This window comes from Oncorhynchus mykiss, chromosome 30 (genome assembly GCF_013265735.2).
Source record: "Oncorhynchus mykiss isolate Arlee chromosome 30, USDA_OmykA_1.1, whole genome shotgun sequence".
Classification (NCBI taxonomy): Eukaryota; Metazoa; Chordata; class Actinopteri; order Salmoniformes; family Salmonidae; genus Oncorhynchus; species Oncorhynchus mykiss.
This window is the reverse complement of record NC_050570.1, coordinates 38,197,097-38,213,493: the sequence shown is the minus strand read 5'-3', so window position 1 is coordinate 38,213,493 and position 16,397 is coordinate 38,197,097. Positions and strand designations below refer to the sequence as shown.

At 41.2% G+C, this 16,397-nt stretch overlaps 1 protein-coding gene across 5 annotated transcripts in view; it reads left to right on the top strand.

The window, feature by feature from the left end:
• The window catches only part of LOC110521797 (putative tyrosine-protein phosphatase auxilin), a 60,726-nt gene continuing 44,329 nt past the window's right edge, over positions 1 to 16,397 (top strand). Inside the window, exons 1-2 of one of the 5 annotated variants that reach the window (XM_036969487.1) lie at positions 1 to 264; positions 3,888 to 4,026. In XM_036969487.1, coding sequence (XP_036825382.1) covers positions 4,014 to 4,026 — 13 coding nt within the window. In that variant the 5' untranslated portion in view covers positions 1 to 264; positions 3,888 to 4,013. Of the gene's footprint in view, positions 265 to 3,554; positions 4,027 to 16,397 lie in introns of those variants that run through there. The other 4 variants (XM_036969488.1, XM_036969484.1, XM_036969485.1 and 1 more) reach the window with 4 other exon arrangements.

The window sequence follows — 16,397 nt, the reverse complement described above, 5'->3', positions numbered from 1 at the left end:
GAAGCTCACATGCAATATATAAGGTGATGATGATATGATGATGTCGTAGTCCTTGTAATTCTAATGTTAGCCAACCCCAGGAGTTTACATTGTACCCGAACACCACTTACAGGTCGAGGTACAGAAGGACGTTTGACCTTTGACAGGCAGCGAATGACAAATCGAAAGTCGGCATTTCTCAGACCACAGCTGGGGTTTCCGCGCGCATCTCCAGAGCTGAGGACGTCGGGGTTCCTGAGATAATGACAGCGAGCGCTCTGGAAGGTAGGGAGGCCTATGACAAAAAGGGCTGTTTTTTTACATCATTCGTTTGAAACCATATACGTTTTATATCAAATGCCACTGAAATGCTTCCTCTGGAGAAGCATCGTCTTCATGTGTTACTTCCTGATGAGATGTTAATATTAAAGAATGATTCTCTTCTGCAGAAAGATTTTCTGAATATCGTGGTTTGGCCAACAGTAGAAATCAATCTGCGTTTTTACCAGAATATTGGAATATGAATATCCCATAGCATCGTTGATGTTTGGCTTTATTTTCAGTGCAGGTGTTTCCTCTTTAGGCGAGGAAATGCATAACGACGGGAAAAAGGCCCTCTGCGCTCAAGCCCTATATGACGTTGATTATAACCCGTAGGCTACTGTTGAAGCTTTAAACCTTTCTATGCATTTGTTAATTATTATGAAACAAAAAACGTGCACTGATATGAGTAATGAATCCGCCGTAGCCTAACGGTTACAAACGTTCCAAGTACACTGAATGACAAATATGACCAAGGGGATTTTTAGACATGATCTGAGATTATTCATAATTGAACTATTTGGGAAAACTCTCGAACATAATTCTCAAAGTTTCTATTCTGTGAGACATCAAAATGGAAAATTACATGTTTAGTTAAAAAAAGCAACAAAAAAAAGCTGGCTATGACGGGGATGATTCATGTTGCTGAATGCGCGTTTATTGGAGGCGGACACATTGCATTGGAGGGGCAGGTTGAACAAGACGACAATCCTTGAAAAAACATCAAAATATTCTACTAATGAGCCTATTTGCTATCATTATCAAATGAATTATTAAGCTCAGTTTTAAAGTGAAATGGGTTTTGCTGAGGAAGAATATTAAGGAAATCCCTTGGATGATCCAGTCGCTTATGCGATTGCCAGTTCTGGTTTTTACCACGACGGCATTTGGTGCTTTCAAGACAACTGGACAAACGAGGTCAAATAATGACGTCAGTGATTTTCAGGTGGGAAAGTCGCAGCTCTAGAAAGATGTCCGAGTTTCTAACTTGGAATTCCGAGTTGGATAACCGTTTAAAACTATTTTTCTCATTCGGGCTTCGTTTTTTTCCGAATTCCCCCTTGTCTTGAACGCACTGATGATTACATTATATTATCGAAGATAGATAAATTCAGGACTAGATTTTTCAGTGTAGGTGTAGCTTATTAATATGAGTTATAGACATTAGTAGCCTTAATTATGAGCAACTGACCAGATGAAGTCTAAACTTGATTTAGCTATATGGCATATTTCTCTTATGCATGAATATACAAAATTCTTCATAGATTGAATAATGAGATATAGCATAGGCCTATATAGAAATACTATGCGATACTATGGGAGAATCTCAATTGCATACTCCTGAAAACCCATTGGTGGAGAAGGTCAGAGGGTCTGGCCCTCTGGCTTCCTCATGAAATGGGTTTTGAGAAGGAAGCGATGAGAGGACTCGGAGTATGCAGTTGAAAATCTCCCTATGTCTGCCAGTGGACCCTAACCCTACCCAGCAGATTCCAGTGGTCATTCCATTTTAAACAGTATAGGGATAATCATTAATCCACTATCCACCCTTAAAGATGATGGCAAATCCAATTAATCTAGTAGAATAGCTTATTTTTGGTCAGTATAGGCCTATTGAAGAGAACGATTGTATGGTTGGACAGTTGGCCGGACTTCCATACTATTGTTGTCTTCAAAATTATATGGACATGCCTTAAAAATCATATAGTAAAGGCACCCAACATGGATGCCACAGCGCAATGTTTGAGGGGGTGTACAGCTGAAGAGCTGAAATGAACATCAGTTTATGAGGCAAAGGTCTTGTAAAATATCCCAAGGTCTTTGTTAAACTTGATCTTCTCTTTAACCCACAGTGTCTTATTAACATCCAAGACATAACCAAGTGGTTAAACCCCTCCTATAAAAGTATGAATGAGTTCAATGTGGAATTTAAAGCTTTAGGAAGTTAATAAAGGCAGTAGTAGGCTGGGTTATGTAGTTATTTATTTAACAAGAAATTGCTGTCATTGTTTTTAGCAGGTTTATGATTGTCTCTCCCTGTTTGCTGTTCATATTCACTTATCTGTCCATTATGATGAATTATTTGGAAGTGTAGTTGTCAGTACAGTGTGATCTGCTTTTAAAACTGGATCCCAAATTCAAAACGGGTTAGTTAGTTATGAGTACAGTGGGCACTGTCATTATCAAAGTGATCGCTTCTTGTATTACACAGTTGTGTGACCATAACCATAAAATACCATGTCACCACTGGTATAAAAAAAACCCAGCTGCAATGTCAGGACATTACATTGCTTTTTTGATGTCCTGGTCCAGTTTTCTAAGTGAAGGTTGTAACCATTTGTATTGGAGACTGAAAGCAGGAGTTGACATCCTGAAGCAATGCATCAGGGGGAAATGTCTGATGTTGGGAGGCTGGCTTTCAGAGGAAACTACATCCTTCAATGGAGTGGCACTTTGTGTCCGGTTACGTGGGGAATCATTTATCTTTTTTTGGAAATTCCCTTCCCTGCTGCGCTTTCAATCCAGGGCTCCTGGTATAAAGGGTTTCCCAGGCCCGAGTCCTGCTTTGAGCAACCATGCAGCCCCTCAGTTGCCAGGGGACTGGGCCAAGGAAGGAAGCATGTTCCAGAACTCCAAGTAGTTGACTTGGTATTGCGTCCCAAATGGCACCCTATTCCCTATATAGTGCACTACTTTTGACCACTGCCCATTTTGACCAGAGGCCCGTGGCCCTTGTCTAAAGCAGTGCACTATATAGGGAATAGGGTGTCGAGATCTTTAAAGCACAATGCTGTCCTACAGTGCGGACTAATAGACTTCAGCACTTTAATTCCTTTATACTATGTCTGTGGAGCGATACTGTATAGCCTACAACTGGCCCATAACCAGCTTAAACTATAGCCCTTAGCAATGGAGACTATTGCCTACATAGCTTATAAGAGCCTGAAAAGTGTTCTGTAATAATATTGTTAATTTAAGCCTTAATTATTATTATGAGCATATGAGGATATTGTGTTAACTATAGGCTGTTAAAATATGTTATTATAAATCGATTTGGGAATATTTTCGTGTAGAATAGAATCAATCCTATGTAGGCTATCCTGTAGGTTAAATCACATATACAACCTATCCAACATTTATATTTTCTGACAAATATTAGCCTACTGCTTTGTAAAGAAATAACAATGAAACAGGCGATCGTTTAGTCACCTACTGCCGACATGGTGTTGTCAGGATTGGCCTGGAGCAGAAAGCCTGAAAGGACCCATTAACTCAACGGGGACTGGCAGGCATAGCGGTGGATGTGCGGCGTAGTAAATGCGATCCTGATGACAACGTTCTGCTTATGATATCGCGGAGAAAAGAAAACAGGGAGACGCGGTGCTGGAACTGCTAGCGCATATCTGGTGGATTATTTATAAACAGATATCTGAGATTTTTGTCGTCGGGGATATGTGCATGCAGTAGCTTTTTTTGTAGTATTTATATGTAATTCTCAAATCCACGGCGCAGAGTTGAATGAGATGAGCCTACTGGGTGGCTATAAGAAAAAGACCTGCAGTTACGATGGCTATGAATCTTTACAGTTGGTCGATAGCAGCGGTAACTTCAATAACGGTGGAGGGAGAGGCAGCGGAATCGGCGGCGGCTCGGTAGCAGCAACCCTAGGAGGACCGAAGGCAGGCCCACTGCGCGAGGACGACTGCAGCACCATGGACAGCTCAGGTAAGCAGCTCTCTCGCCATGGGAGGCGGTGTGGCACACGCGCAGCAAGCAAGAACAAGATGCGGATAACGCTGCTCTGTTGCATGCGAGGCAGAGCACGCCTATCGCCGTGTGATACTCCATGAAATATATTTAATTGAATAAGATGAGTGTGAACAGGTCCAAATAGGTTATCCATCTAGCCCATGTTGTCTGATATTTGTATGTCTTGTTGCTTCCGTGCATTACATCATGTAATCGTGGTTGTCTCATTATGTAGGACTACATCGTTCTGCTTTCATTTTGTGTGAGTCGAGCTGATCTCGTCATAGTATACTTCGGGTTGAAACAACATATGTATGTCTGTTTTAGCGTCCACTACTATTCTAACAAAAAATGCCTAATGTTGCAGTCTTTTATTAGGCTACATATATTGTAATAAAACTGCAACTATTGTAATTCAACATGCACGCATTAGACCATAAACATAGCCCCTATCAATCACCCTGCTAAGGTGTAGTCCTAAGTGATTACCAGTGATAGTAATAGACAGATTGACAATAGTTTACATGGCAGGAAACCCCCTACTAACCCAATAATATAATCTAATTGTCCTTGTTCCTTTTTAATAATTTCATGTTGTGAATTTCCTGCATATACAATTGCCTATGGTCAGGGATTTTCAAACTTTTCTTGCCCAGGGACCCCTGCCCAGGCAAACCGGCTACCCAGACCGGACCCCCATCAGATGTTAACAAAAAAGTATTGTCTTATCATGATAGGTGAATGTGAATGATAATGGCAAGTAGAAGTAATCAACATTTTAAAATTAATAGATTTGGTAGACAGTGTCATTATTTTGACCTCCCCACAGTTCATTGGAAGTGTGAACTAACATAGTCTATTAGCTGTAAAGGTATCTTGGCAGCGAAGAGAACATTTCACTATTGTAAAGCTAGTTTCCTGCAATTCTACACATTTTTCCATTGAGTTGAGAGAAAATGTTGCAGTTTAGAAGCTAATTTCCAGCAATGTTAAACCGTTTGTCATGAGCTGAGAGGAAATGTTAAAGTTTGAATGCTAATGCTGTGTTCCTCTCCTCAAACAAAATCAATGCCCTGAATGCCCAGTTTTTGGAATTTTCGATTCTCCCTGACTGTCTAGCTTTTATTTGATTGTTAGTTTTTCAAAGATGGTATTAAAAAATATATATATAGTTCAATATCTTTTCTGCATGCTTTCTATCTGGTTTTGGTTGTTTAAGTGGACACTGAAACAGTTTTTCTATCCAAAAATATCTTGTTTTGGTCATTTAAGTTGACAGTGAAACTGTTTTTCCATCCCGCACATTATCGCTTAGACGGCCTGCCTAAGTATTTTCTATACAGAAAAAACACTGTAATTAGCTCCAGTGACTGTAATTTCCTCCAGATTAAAATGATAGTTGTAGATTTTGACAAAGAAGCCATTTACCTACTTCCCCAGAGTCAGATGAACAAGAACAGCTAGCATGCTAACTGCTACTCTAGACATCCAGTCATTGCGCTAACGCTAGTTAGCATTGGCTCGGGAAACTAACTCTAAATTCCTTCATACTGGACACAGAGACATACAAATGGTATCCATAATGGTATTCTGTTGCAGCTAGCGATATTCATCAAATAATACATTTTCACACCAAAAAATATTATTGTGGACCCCCTGCAGTACGTCGGGCCGTGGACCCCAGTTTGAAAATCCCTGGCCTATATCATGTGGAGAGTTAAATAGCCACCGTTTTTTATTTTTTTATTTATTTATTTCACCTTTATTTAACCAGGTAGGCAAGTTGAGAACAAGTTCTCATTTACAATTGCGACCTGGCCAAGATAAAGCAAAGCAGTTCGACACATACAAGTGGTAAGGTTGTGAACAGGGCTATCCCCACAGCTCACAGCACTGCAGTGCAATGAAAAAACCTAACCTTAAGGACTGGGTCTATCTGAGCTGAGTGTCAGGTGAGTCTGTCCGGGCTAGACAGCTAGCTGGCTGGCTGGCCTCTGCAGTATGGCTGGTGCTGCTTCTGCTGTATGGGGTGGCTGAGTCTGTATCTCCAGCTTTCTCTGCTTCCATGTGTAGCTCAGTAAACATCAGAGCTCTGCAGACTCCCACGTCCATCTGGCCAGCCTTGTTACATTGGCAGGCAAGCCAGCCACACAGGCATACTGAATGACTGACTGACCAACAGACACGGAGGCAGACACAATGACAGACACAGAGACAGACCCAGAGACAAGTTGCAGCTAGACAGGAGGTGTCTGGTTAGTAGTTAGGTTCTGAGACTGCATTGGAGGTCTTCCCATGTAGAAAAGGTTTATATAAATCACCAATGTGTTTGATAGGGAATGACAAGACCACCGGGCACCATCCGTTCGATATCCGAAAGTGCCTATTATGTGATAAATTTCATATCAGAAATGCAAACTTCCCCATCTCCCCAAATCCAGGGCAGCTCTCTTACAGTAGATCTGTTTTATTGACATTAAGTGAATAATAGATGGCTGGATGGCGTCACTGCAGTCTGCTGTGAATATTCAATTCTTAAATGAAGGGGAACATTGTGAAATGTGGGTGTGATATGATAGCTTTCACTCTTTCTACTGACGGAACACTTAGGATCCTTTCTAGAGGAAGAAATGCATAATGGTATGGTGCATATCTGCTGTATCAATCATGCTTTGTGGGTGTGTATCTCCCACATAGGTCAGTATATAGGCCAAGCTGCATGTCCCTTCCAGACAGATGAATCATACACTCTTTGTCTTATCAGTAGCATCTATAATTGAAAAGCTTAGGGCCTGTTTGTTGGGACAGTTCCTGTTTGGCACACAATAGAGGCACACATGTCACTACTGCAGTACACTCACTCACTCACTCACTCACTCACTCACTCACTCACTCACCCACTGTCTGTCTGTCTGTCTGTCTGTCTGTCTGTCTGTCTGTCTGTCTGTCTGTCTGTCTGTCTGTCTGTCTGTCTGTCTGTCTGTCTGTCTGTCTGTCTGTCTGTCTGTCTGTCTGTCTGTCTGTCTGTCTTTCTTTCTTTCTTTCTTTCTTTCTTTCTTTCTTTCTTTCTTTCTTTCTTTCTTTCACCCTGCACCAGATGGAGGGTATAAGTGAGAAAGGTTAGGTCTATTGAAGGAGAGAGGCACATGGAGACTGTCTGTATTGATCTCTCTGACCGACCGGGCCAAGTCTCTATCTGTTCCAGCGCCTCTGTGACTGGGTCTCTCTCTCACACATCAGAGGTGTCTGACTGGAGCAGGGTGGATGGAGGGATGGAAGGGAGCAGAGGAGGTGGTTGAGAGGGGGCGTTTTGGTCAGAGTTCAGAGAGCAGTAGCTAACTAAGGGACTGCTGTGGAGGAGGCTCCATTACTTTAAAAGAGGGACACAATGACTTGTCACATAGTCTGAAGGAGGGTGGTAAATAATGTCTGAGTTACACAATGACTCTTTAGATATAGTTTCAGAAATTCTTGTTTTAACCGAATAAGATCTGTAAATTTCCACTCGTGTATTAGTCAAGATGTCTGCAGACTCTCTGTGTTGTTGTCTACATACAGCTGTGGAGGAGGAGGTTCTGATGCTATGTGTTTGTGTCAGTGGCGAACCGTGGCTATTGAGCCTAGGCCTTTGTACCAAATTCAGAAATCGCAAAAAATAACAGAAACATAGCATCACTTAATGCGCTCCTCGGGCTGAGCCAGGCTTCGGGCTGCCACTCACACATAAACAGCACCTGCAAAACTAATGCTACCAGAAACATCAACCATACTGCTTACACAACCCATGGTAGCCTAACGCCATCACTATCACACTATCACCAAACGCGACAACAGTGACATATCAAAGGATGTGAGTGTGATAGGCTCGTGATGTTGAAAGTACAGCGAATGTGATACCAGCACACTCCACGTAGGAGTGCACTTTCTGTAAAATACATAGGACCGATAGAAAGACAGCAGTCGCACACAGCATGATGTTAAAAGATAAGCAGCCTGTTCACCTGGACATAATAAGTCAGTAAGTCCCAATCATAAGAATACAAAAACTCAACCATTTGCCCATAGAAATGTACAACTGTTACTTCCCAGTGCATTTGTCACGTTCAGCACACAAAGTAACCGGTGATCTAAAGTTTCAATGGAACAATGTTTTACACACAAGTTATTTTCAAAGTGATAACAACAGCAAGCGAGCTGCAATAAAAAAAAAAAAAACACCCATTCCACTCACCAGATGATGATCATTTGAAAAATCCTCATCGATAACACCTGCTGGCTGCAGCCGCTGCACACTAGACTAAAACACAAAACTAGCTAACTAGACTGGGATTCCAAAATTATAACTTATTAACAACAAATATAACACAATATACAAACATATCTTACAAAACAGTATGCTAAATAACACAGACAAACTTTATACACAGGGTTTCACACATTAAAGGCTTCACAGGCTTTACTTTTCAATTTGCTTTAGGGCATAACATGGCTATATACAGGAAGTACCAGTACCGAGTCGATGTGCAGAGGTGCGAGGTAATTGAGGTACCTATGTACTGTACATATATGTAGGGGTAAAGTGACTAGGCAACAGGATAGATTATAGACTGAGCGGTAGCAGCAGCGTATGTGGTGAATTTGAAAGTGTGTGTGTGTGTGTGTGTGTGTGTGTGTGTGTGTATGCGGGTGAACGTGTGTGTGGCTTCAGTATGCATGTGTGCACATCTTATGTGTATGTGGGAATATGTATTGTCTGTGTGTATGTGTGTGTTGGGGTGTCAGTGTAAGTATGTGTGAGTGTATGGGTCCAGTGTGTGTGCATATAGTCCGTGTAAGAGACCTAGTTCAAAAAAGGGCCAATGCTGGTAATCTGGGTAGCCATTTAATTAGCTACTTAGCAGCTTTGTTTTTGCATTCTTATGGCTTGGGGTTAGAAGCTGTTCAGGTCCTGGTGGTTCCAGACTTGGTGCACTGGTACCGCTTGCCAGGCAGTAGAAGTGAGAACCGTCTATGGCTTGAATGGCTGGAGTCTTTGACAATTTCTTGGGCCTTCCTCTTACACCGCCTGGTATAGAGGTCCTGGATGGCAGGGAACTCAGGCCCCAGTGATGTACTGGGACTTACTTACCACCAATGATCCCTCAAAATGTTTTCGGAACTGAGAAAATGTCAGATCTGCTGAGTGCAAACTTGAATCTTGTGAAAATTCTGTGCAACTTCTAGCGCGCATAACTGTGATCACTGAGACTGTACCCGCTTTAAGTTACAGTTTCAGACAGCGGTCAAGTAGGTTACTGTGGCTATTTGATCATAACGTAGGCCCAATAGGGTGGCCTACCATCAAAAACAATGGGGGAAATGCCTCGCATAACATTTTAACATGGAAATACACTACACAATCAAAAGTATGTGGACATCTGCTCGTTGAACATCTCATTCCAAAATCATGGACATTAAAATGGATTTGGGTCCCCCCTTTTCTGCTACAACAGCCTCCACTCTTCTGGGAAGGCTTTCCACTAGATATTGGAATATTTCTGCAGGGACTTGCTTCTATTCAGACACAAGAGCATTAGTGAGGAAGTGCACTAATTTTATGCGATTAGACCTGGCTCGCAGTCTGCGTTCCAATTCATCTAAAGGTGTTCGATGAGGTTGAGGTCAGGGCCCTGTTGCAGGCCAGTCACGTTCTTTCACACCAATCTTAACAAACCATTTCTGTATGGAACTCGCTTTGTGCACGGGGGAATTGTCATGCTAAAACAGGAAAGGGCCTTCCCCAAACTGTTGCCACAAAGTTAGAAGCACAGAATCGTCTAGAATGTCATTGTATACTGTAGCGTTAAGATTTCCCTTCACAGGAACTAAGGGGCCTAGCCCGAACCATGAAAAACAGCCCCAGACCATTATTCCTTCTCCACCAAACTTTACCGTTGTCACTATGCATTCGGGCAGGTATCGTTCTCCTGGCATCTGCCAAACCCAGATTATTTTTAAAAATAGATTTTTATTTTTGCTAAAATAGTATTGATCGATTGACTATGACTTTTCAAATCACCCAGTATTGCTAACTGCATTTTAGCTCCAGGTAAATGTTGCAATTCTTCAGCCATTCCTTGACCTGTGACCAAAAACGAGCTACATATGGACAGTACCAAAATAAATGATCTAATGACTCTGCCTCCTCGCAGCAAAATCAGCAGAGCTGGGAAAATTGTATCCCCCATATACATATATAACATTCTATTGGTTGCAAGAATTTTGGCATAATCATTTAAATTGAAAAATTCTACGTTTTTAATCTGGCGTCGTTTTGTGTGTCAATTCATAAACCAAATGCCATGGAATCGGTACATCGAAAGTCTCTTCCCAACTATTCGCAATTTATATGGCACAGCTGTCAATTGTTTGGTCCTTAAATGAAACTGGTATATATTTTTATTTATCACAATTTTTTTAAAGCAATTTCGGTCTTTAATGCAGGTCCGACAGTCAATTTCCTTACTTTTTCCCCCTTCCACTTGCCTCTTTCATTTTTGCGGTAATGCTGCAATTAGTTTGTTGTAATTTTGGATAGAAGCAGGGGAGACTGGCGATCCGGGGGAGGCATGAAAGCCCGACAAGCCGGCTGAGGCAGGGGAGCCTGACGAGCCGGCAGAGGCAGGGGGGCCTGGTGATCTGGCTGAGGCATGAGAGCCTGTAGCGGCTCCCGGACCGGATGTCATTTACACTGACACAAATAAAACACTCTCTGACGCTTCCCTTATGTGAGGAAGGAACCAAGGGGAGTGACAGATATAGGGAAGATAATCAAGGAGGTGATGGAGTCCAGGTGAGTGTCATGAGGCGCTGGTGTGCTTGACGATGGTGACAGGTGTGCGGGATAATCAGCAGCCTGATGACCTAGAGGCCGGAGAGGGAGTATACGTGACAGATATTTTGGAGATTATTTCGTTTTCACTTAACCGAAAGTGAACATTTGTAATCTGAATAAAGGGAAAAAGGCCATTCTTGAACATGGGTTGAGACATTCTTACTAATTTACTAGAGAACCATTTCGGATTTAAGTATAACTTTTGTATGACTGATGCCTTTAGTGAGAGGTCTAATGCTTTAATATTTAATCATTTCTGCCCAACCAAATTCACATTCTTTATATAAATAGGCCCTTTTAATTTTGTCTGGCTTGCCATTCCAAATAAAATTGAATATTTTTTGCTCATATCATTTAAAAAACAGGTCGCTAGGTGTAGGCAAAACCATAAGCAAATAGGTCAATTGTGATATGACTAAAGAGTTAATTAGAGTGATTTTTCCACAAATAGACAGGTATTTTTCTTTCCATTGGAGCAAGATGTTATCTATTTTTGGAGTGAGATCATTTCTGTCTTTCAGGATGTGTATTCCGAGTATGTCCACCGGGGTCAGACCATTTGATTGGTAAAATACACGCAATGTATACAGTCGTGGCCAAAAGATTTGAGAATGACACAAATATTAATTTTCACAAGGTCTGCTGCCTCAGTGTCTTTAGATAGTTTTGTCAGATGTTACTATGGAATACTGAAGTATAATTACAAGCATTTCATAAGTGTCAAAGGCTTTTATTGACAATTACATGAAGTTGATGCAAAGAGTCAATATTTGCAGTGTTGAGCCTTCTTTTTCAAGACCTCTGCAATCTGCCCTGGCATGCTGTCAATTAACTTCTGGGACACATCCTGACTGATGGCAGCCCATTCTTGCATAACCAATGCTTGGAGATTGTCAGAATTTGTGTGTTTTTGTTTGTCCACACGCCTCTTGAGGATTGACCACAAGTTCTCAATGGGATTAAGGTCTGGGGAGTTTTCTGGCCATGGACCCAAAATATCGATGTTTTGTTCCCCGAGCCACTTAGTTATCACTTTTGCCTTATGGCAAGGTGCTCCATCATGCTGGAAAAGGCATTGTTCGTCACCAAACTGTTCCTGGATGGATGGTAGATGTTGCTCTTGGAGGATGTGTTGGTACCATTCTTTATTCGTGCTGTGTTCTTAGGCAAAATTATGAGTGAAACCACTCCCTTAGCTGAGAAGCAACCCCACACATGAATGGTCTCAGGATGCTTTACTGTTGGCATGACACAGGACTGATGGTAGCGCTCACCTTGTCTTCTTCGGACAAGCTTTTTCCGGATGCCCCAAACAATCGGAAAGGGGATTCATCAGAGAAAATTACTTTACCCCAGTCCTCAGCAGTTCAAGCCCAGTAACTTTTGCAGAATATCAGTCTGTCTCTGATGTTTTTCCTGGAGAGAAGTGGCTTCTTTGCTGCCCTTCTTGACATCAGGCCATCCTCCAAAAGTCTTTGCCTCACTGTGCGTGCAGATGCACTCACACCTGCCTGCTGCCATTCCTGAGCAAGCTTTGTACTGGTGGTGCCCTGATCCCGCAGCTGAATTAACTTCAGAAGATGGTCCTGGCGCTTGCTGGACTTTCTTGGGCTCCCTGAAGCCTTCTTCACAACAATTGAACCGCTCTCTTTGAAGTTCTTGATGATCCGATAAATGGTTGATTTAGGTGCAATCTTACTGGCAGCAATATCCTTGCCTGTGAAGCCCTTTTTGTGCAAAGCAATGATGACGGCACGTGTGTCCTTGCTGGTAACCATGGTTGACAGAGGAAGAACAATGATTCCAAGCACCACCCTCTTTTTCAAGCATCCAGTCTGTTATTCGAACTCAATCAGCATGACAGAGTGATCTCCAGCCTTGTCCTCGTCAACACTCACACCTGTGTTAACGAGATAATCACTGACATGATGTCAGCTCGTCCTTTTGTGGCAGGGCTGAAATGCAGTGGAAATGTTTTTTGGGGATTCAGTTCATTTGCATGGCAAAGAGGGACTTTGCAATTAATTTGCATTTCATCTAATCACTCTTCATAACATTCTGGAGTATATGCAAATTGCCATCATACAAACTGAGGCAGCAGACTTTGTGGAAATTAATAATTGTGTTATTCTCAAAACTTTTGGCCACGACTGTAAGTATTCGTAATATAGTACACTTATCATATTTTGGTTTTAATCCAGAGAGGTTAGAAAAAGTATATAGATCCTCTATGAGGCTGTGGAGGAATTCTAATTGTGGATTTAAAAGAAACCATGAATCATCAGTGAACAATGACACATTTCTTTTTAAGCCATGGATTTCTAATCCCTTAATATTATTGTTGGATCTGATTTTAACAGCTAACATTTCGATGGCAATAATAAATAGATATGCCGAAAGTGGACAGCCTTGTTTTACTCATCTTGACAGTTTAAAACTGAGAAGTAGTCATTATTTACTATTTTACACCTAGGACTACTATACATAACTTTAACCGATTTTATAAGAGATTCACCAACATTGAAATATTCCAGGCATTTATATATAAACTCCAGTTGTACTTTATCAAAGCCTTTTCAAAGTCAGCTATGAATACCAGGCCTGGTTTCCCAGATATTTCATAGTGTTCTATTGTTTCCAGTGCTTGTGTTATGTTATCTCCATTGTAAAATAAACCTGTCTGATTACGATGAATAAAATCTGACAAAACCTTTTTAATTCTATGCGCTAAGCATTTAGCTAGATTTTATGCATCACAACAATGAAGTGTAAGAGGCCACTGAATTTTTTAATGGACTGAATCTTTATACTTACCACCTGGGTCCTGTTTCAGTAATAATGAAATCAGACCTTCTTGAGTTTCCAATAATATACCATAAGTGGTTAAAACATGCTAATAACGGTTCTCTGAGTATATCATACTTCCACTGGTTTGCCATGCAGCCCTGGAATTTTCTCGGACTTAAAGGCTTTAATTGCGTCAAGAAGTTCCTCTGTAATTTGGCCTTCACATGAGTCTTTCTGTACAGATGTTAATTTTACATTGTTAATAAGAAAAAAATCCATACAATTAGCTTTGGTTAGTGGAGATGGAGGAGACATATGCTTAAAGTACTTAACTTCCTCTTTTAAAATATAATTTGGTGAATCATGAGTGACTCCATAATTTGTAAGAAGTTTCAGTAAATTCTTTCTGGTAGCATTTCTATGTTGAAGATTTGCTGCGTCTTTCCCCATATTCCATTCACTTTCACTTTATTTGTATAATATATTACACTGGATCTTTCTTAAATAAGTTTCTCTATTTCTTTTTCCTCTAACTTATTCTGAGCCTCTATGCTGTAGTTTTTATTGCTGTCTGTACTGTTAGTCCTTCAATTTCCTTTGTTAATATGGACTCTTTTGACCTACAGTTGAAGTCGGAAGTTTACATACACTTAGGTTGGAGTCATTAAAACTTGTTTTTCAACCACTCCACAAATTTCTTGTTAACAAACTATAGTTTTGGCAAGTCGGTTAGGACATCTACTTTGTGCATGACACAAGTCATTTTTCCAAGAATTGTTTACAGACAGATTATTTCACTTATAATTCACTGTATCACAATTGCAGTGGGTCAGAAGTTTACATACACTAAGTTGACTGTGCCTTAAAACAGCTTGGAAAATTCCAGAAAATGATGTCATGGCTTTAGAAGCTTCTGATAGGCTAATTGACATAATTAGAGTCAATTGGAGGTGTACCTGAGGATGTATTTCAAGGCCTACCTTCAAACTCAGTGCCTCTTTGCTTGACATCATGGGAAAATCAAAAGAAATCAGCCAAGACCTCAGAAAAAAAATTGTAGACTTCCACAAGTCTGGTTCATCCTTGGTCGTAATTTCCAAACGCCTGAAGGTATCACGTTCATCTGTACAAACAATAAACACCATGGGACCATGCAGCCGTCATACCGCTCAGGAAGAAGACGCGTTCTGTCTCCTAGAGTTGAACGTACATTAGTGTGAAAAGTGCAAATCAATCCCAGAACAACAGCAAAGGACCTTGTGAAGATGCTGTAGGAAACAGGTACAAAAGTATCTCTATCCACAGTAAAACGAGTCCTGTATTGACATAACCTGAAAGGCCGCTCAGCAAGGAAGAAGCCACTGCTCCAAAACCGCATGAAAAAGCCGGACTACGGTTTGCAACTGCACATGGGTACAAATATTGTACTTTTTGGGCTTGCAAGCCGAGGAACACCATCCCAACCGTGAAGCATAGTGGTGGCAGCATCATGTTGTGGGGGTGCTTTGCTGGAGGAGGGACTGGTGCACTTCACAAAATAGATGGCTTCATGAGGAAAGAAAATTATGTGGATATATTGAAGCAACATCTCAAGACATCAGTCAGGAAGTTAAAGCTTGGTCGTAAATGAGTCTTCCAAATGGACAATGACCCCAAGCATACTTCCAAAGTTGTGGCAAAATGGCTTAAGGACAACAAAGTCAAGGTATTGGAGTGGCCATCACAAAGCCCTGACCTCAATCCCATAAAAATGTGTGGTCAGAACTGAAAAAGCGTGTGCGAGCAAGGAGGCCTACAAACCTGACTCAGTTACACCAGCTCTGTCATGAGGAATGGGCCTAAATTCACCCAACTTATTGTGGGAAGCTTGTGGAAGTCTACCCGAAACCTTTGACCCAAGTTAAACAATTTAAAGGCAATGCTACCGAATACTAATTGAGTGTATGTAAACTTTTGACCCACAGGGAATGTGATGAAAGAAATAAAAGCTGAAATAAATAATTCTCTCTGCTATTATTCTGACATGTCACATTCTTAAAATAAAGTGGTGATCCTAACTGACCTAAGACAGGGAGGTTTTACAAGGATTAAATGTCAGGAATTGTGAAAAACTGAGTTTAAATGTATTTGACTAAGGTGTATGTAAACCTCCGACTTCAACTGTAAATTGCTTTTGTTTTGTAGATGAGTACTGAATTACATGGCCTCTAAAGGCATATTTAAAAGTGTCCCATACAGTAAGGGGATCTGCTGTACCTATGTTATGTCGAAAAAAGTCAGTTATGAATTCTTCTGTCCTTGTTAAAAACAAGTTATCATCATGTAGGCTTTGATTCAATTTCCAATATCCTCACCCACATGGAAATTCTGCAAGAGTAATATATATATGCCAAATATGTGAGGGTCCGACCGCATTCTGTCACCTATCAACACTATTTAAACTTTTGGTGCATGAGAGAATGACATAAGAAAGTAATCAAGACGACTATCCTTACGGTGAATGATGGTGGTGGCAGAATCATGCTGTGGGGGATATTGTTCAGCTGCAGGGGCTTGGAGACTAGTCAGGATCGAGGGAAAGATGAACGGAGCAAAGTACAGAGAGATCCTTGATGAAAACCTGTTCCAGAGCACTCAGGACCTCAGACTGGGGCGGAGGTTCACCTTCCAACAGGAGAACGACCCT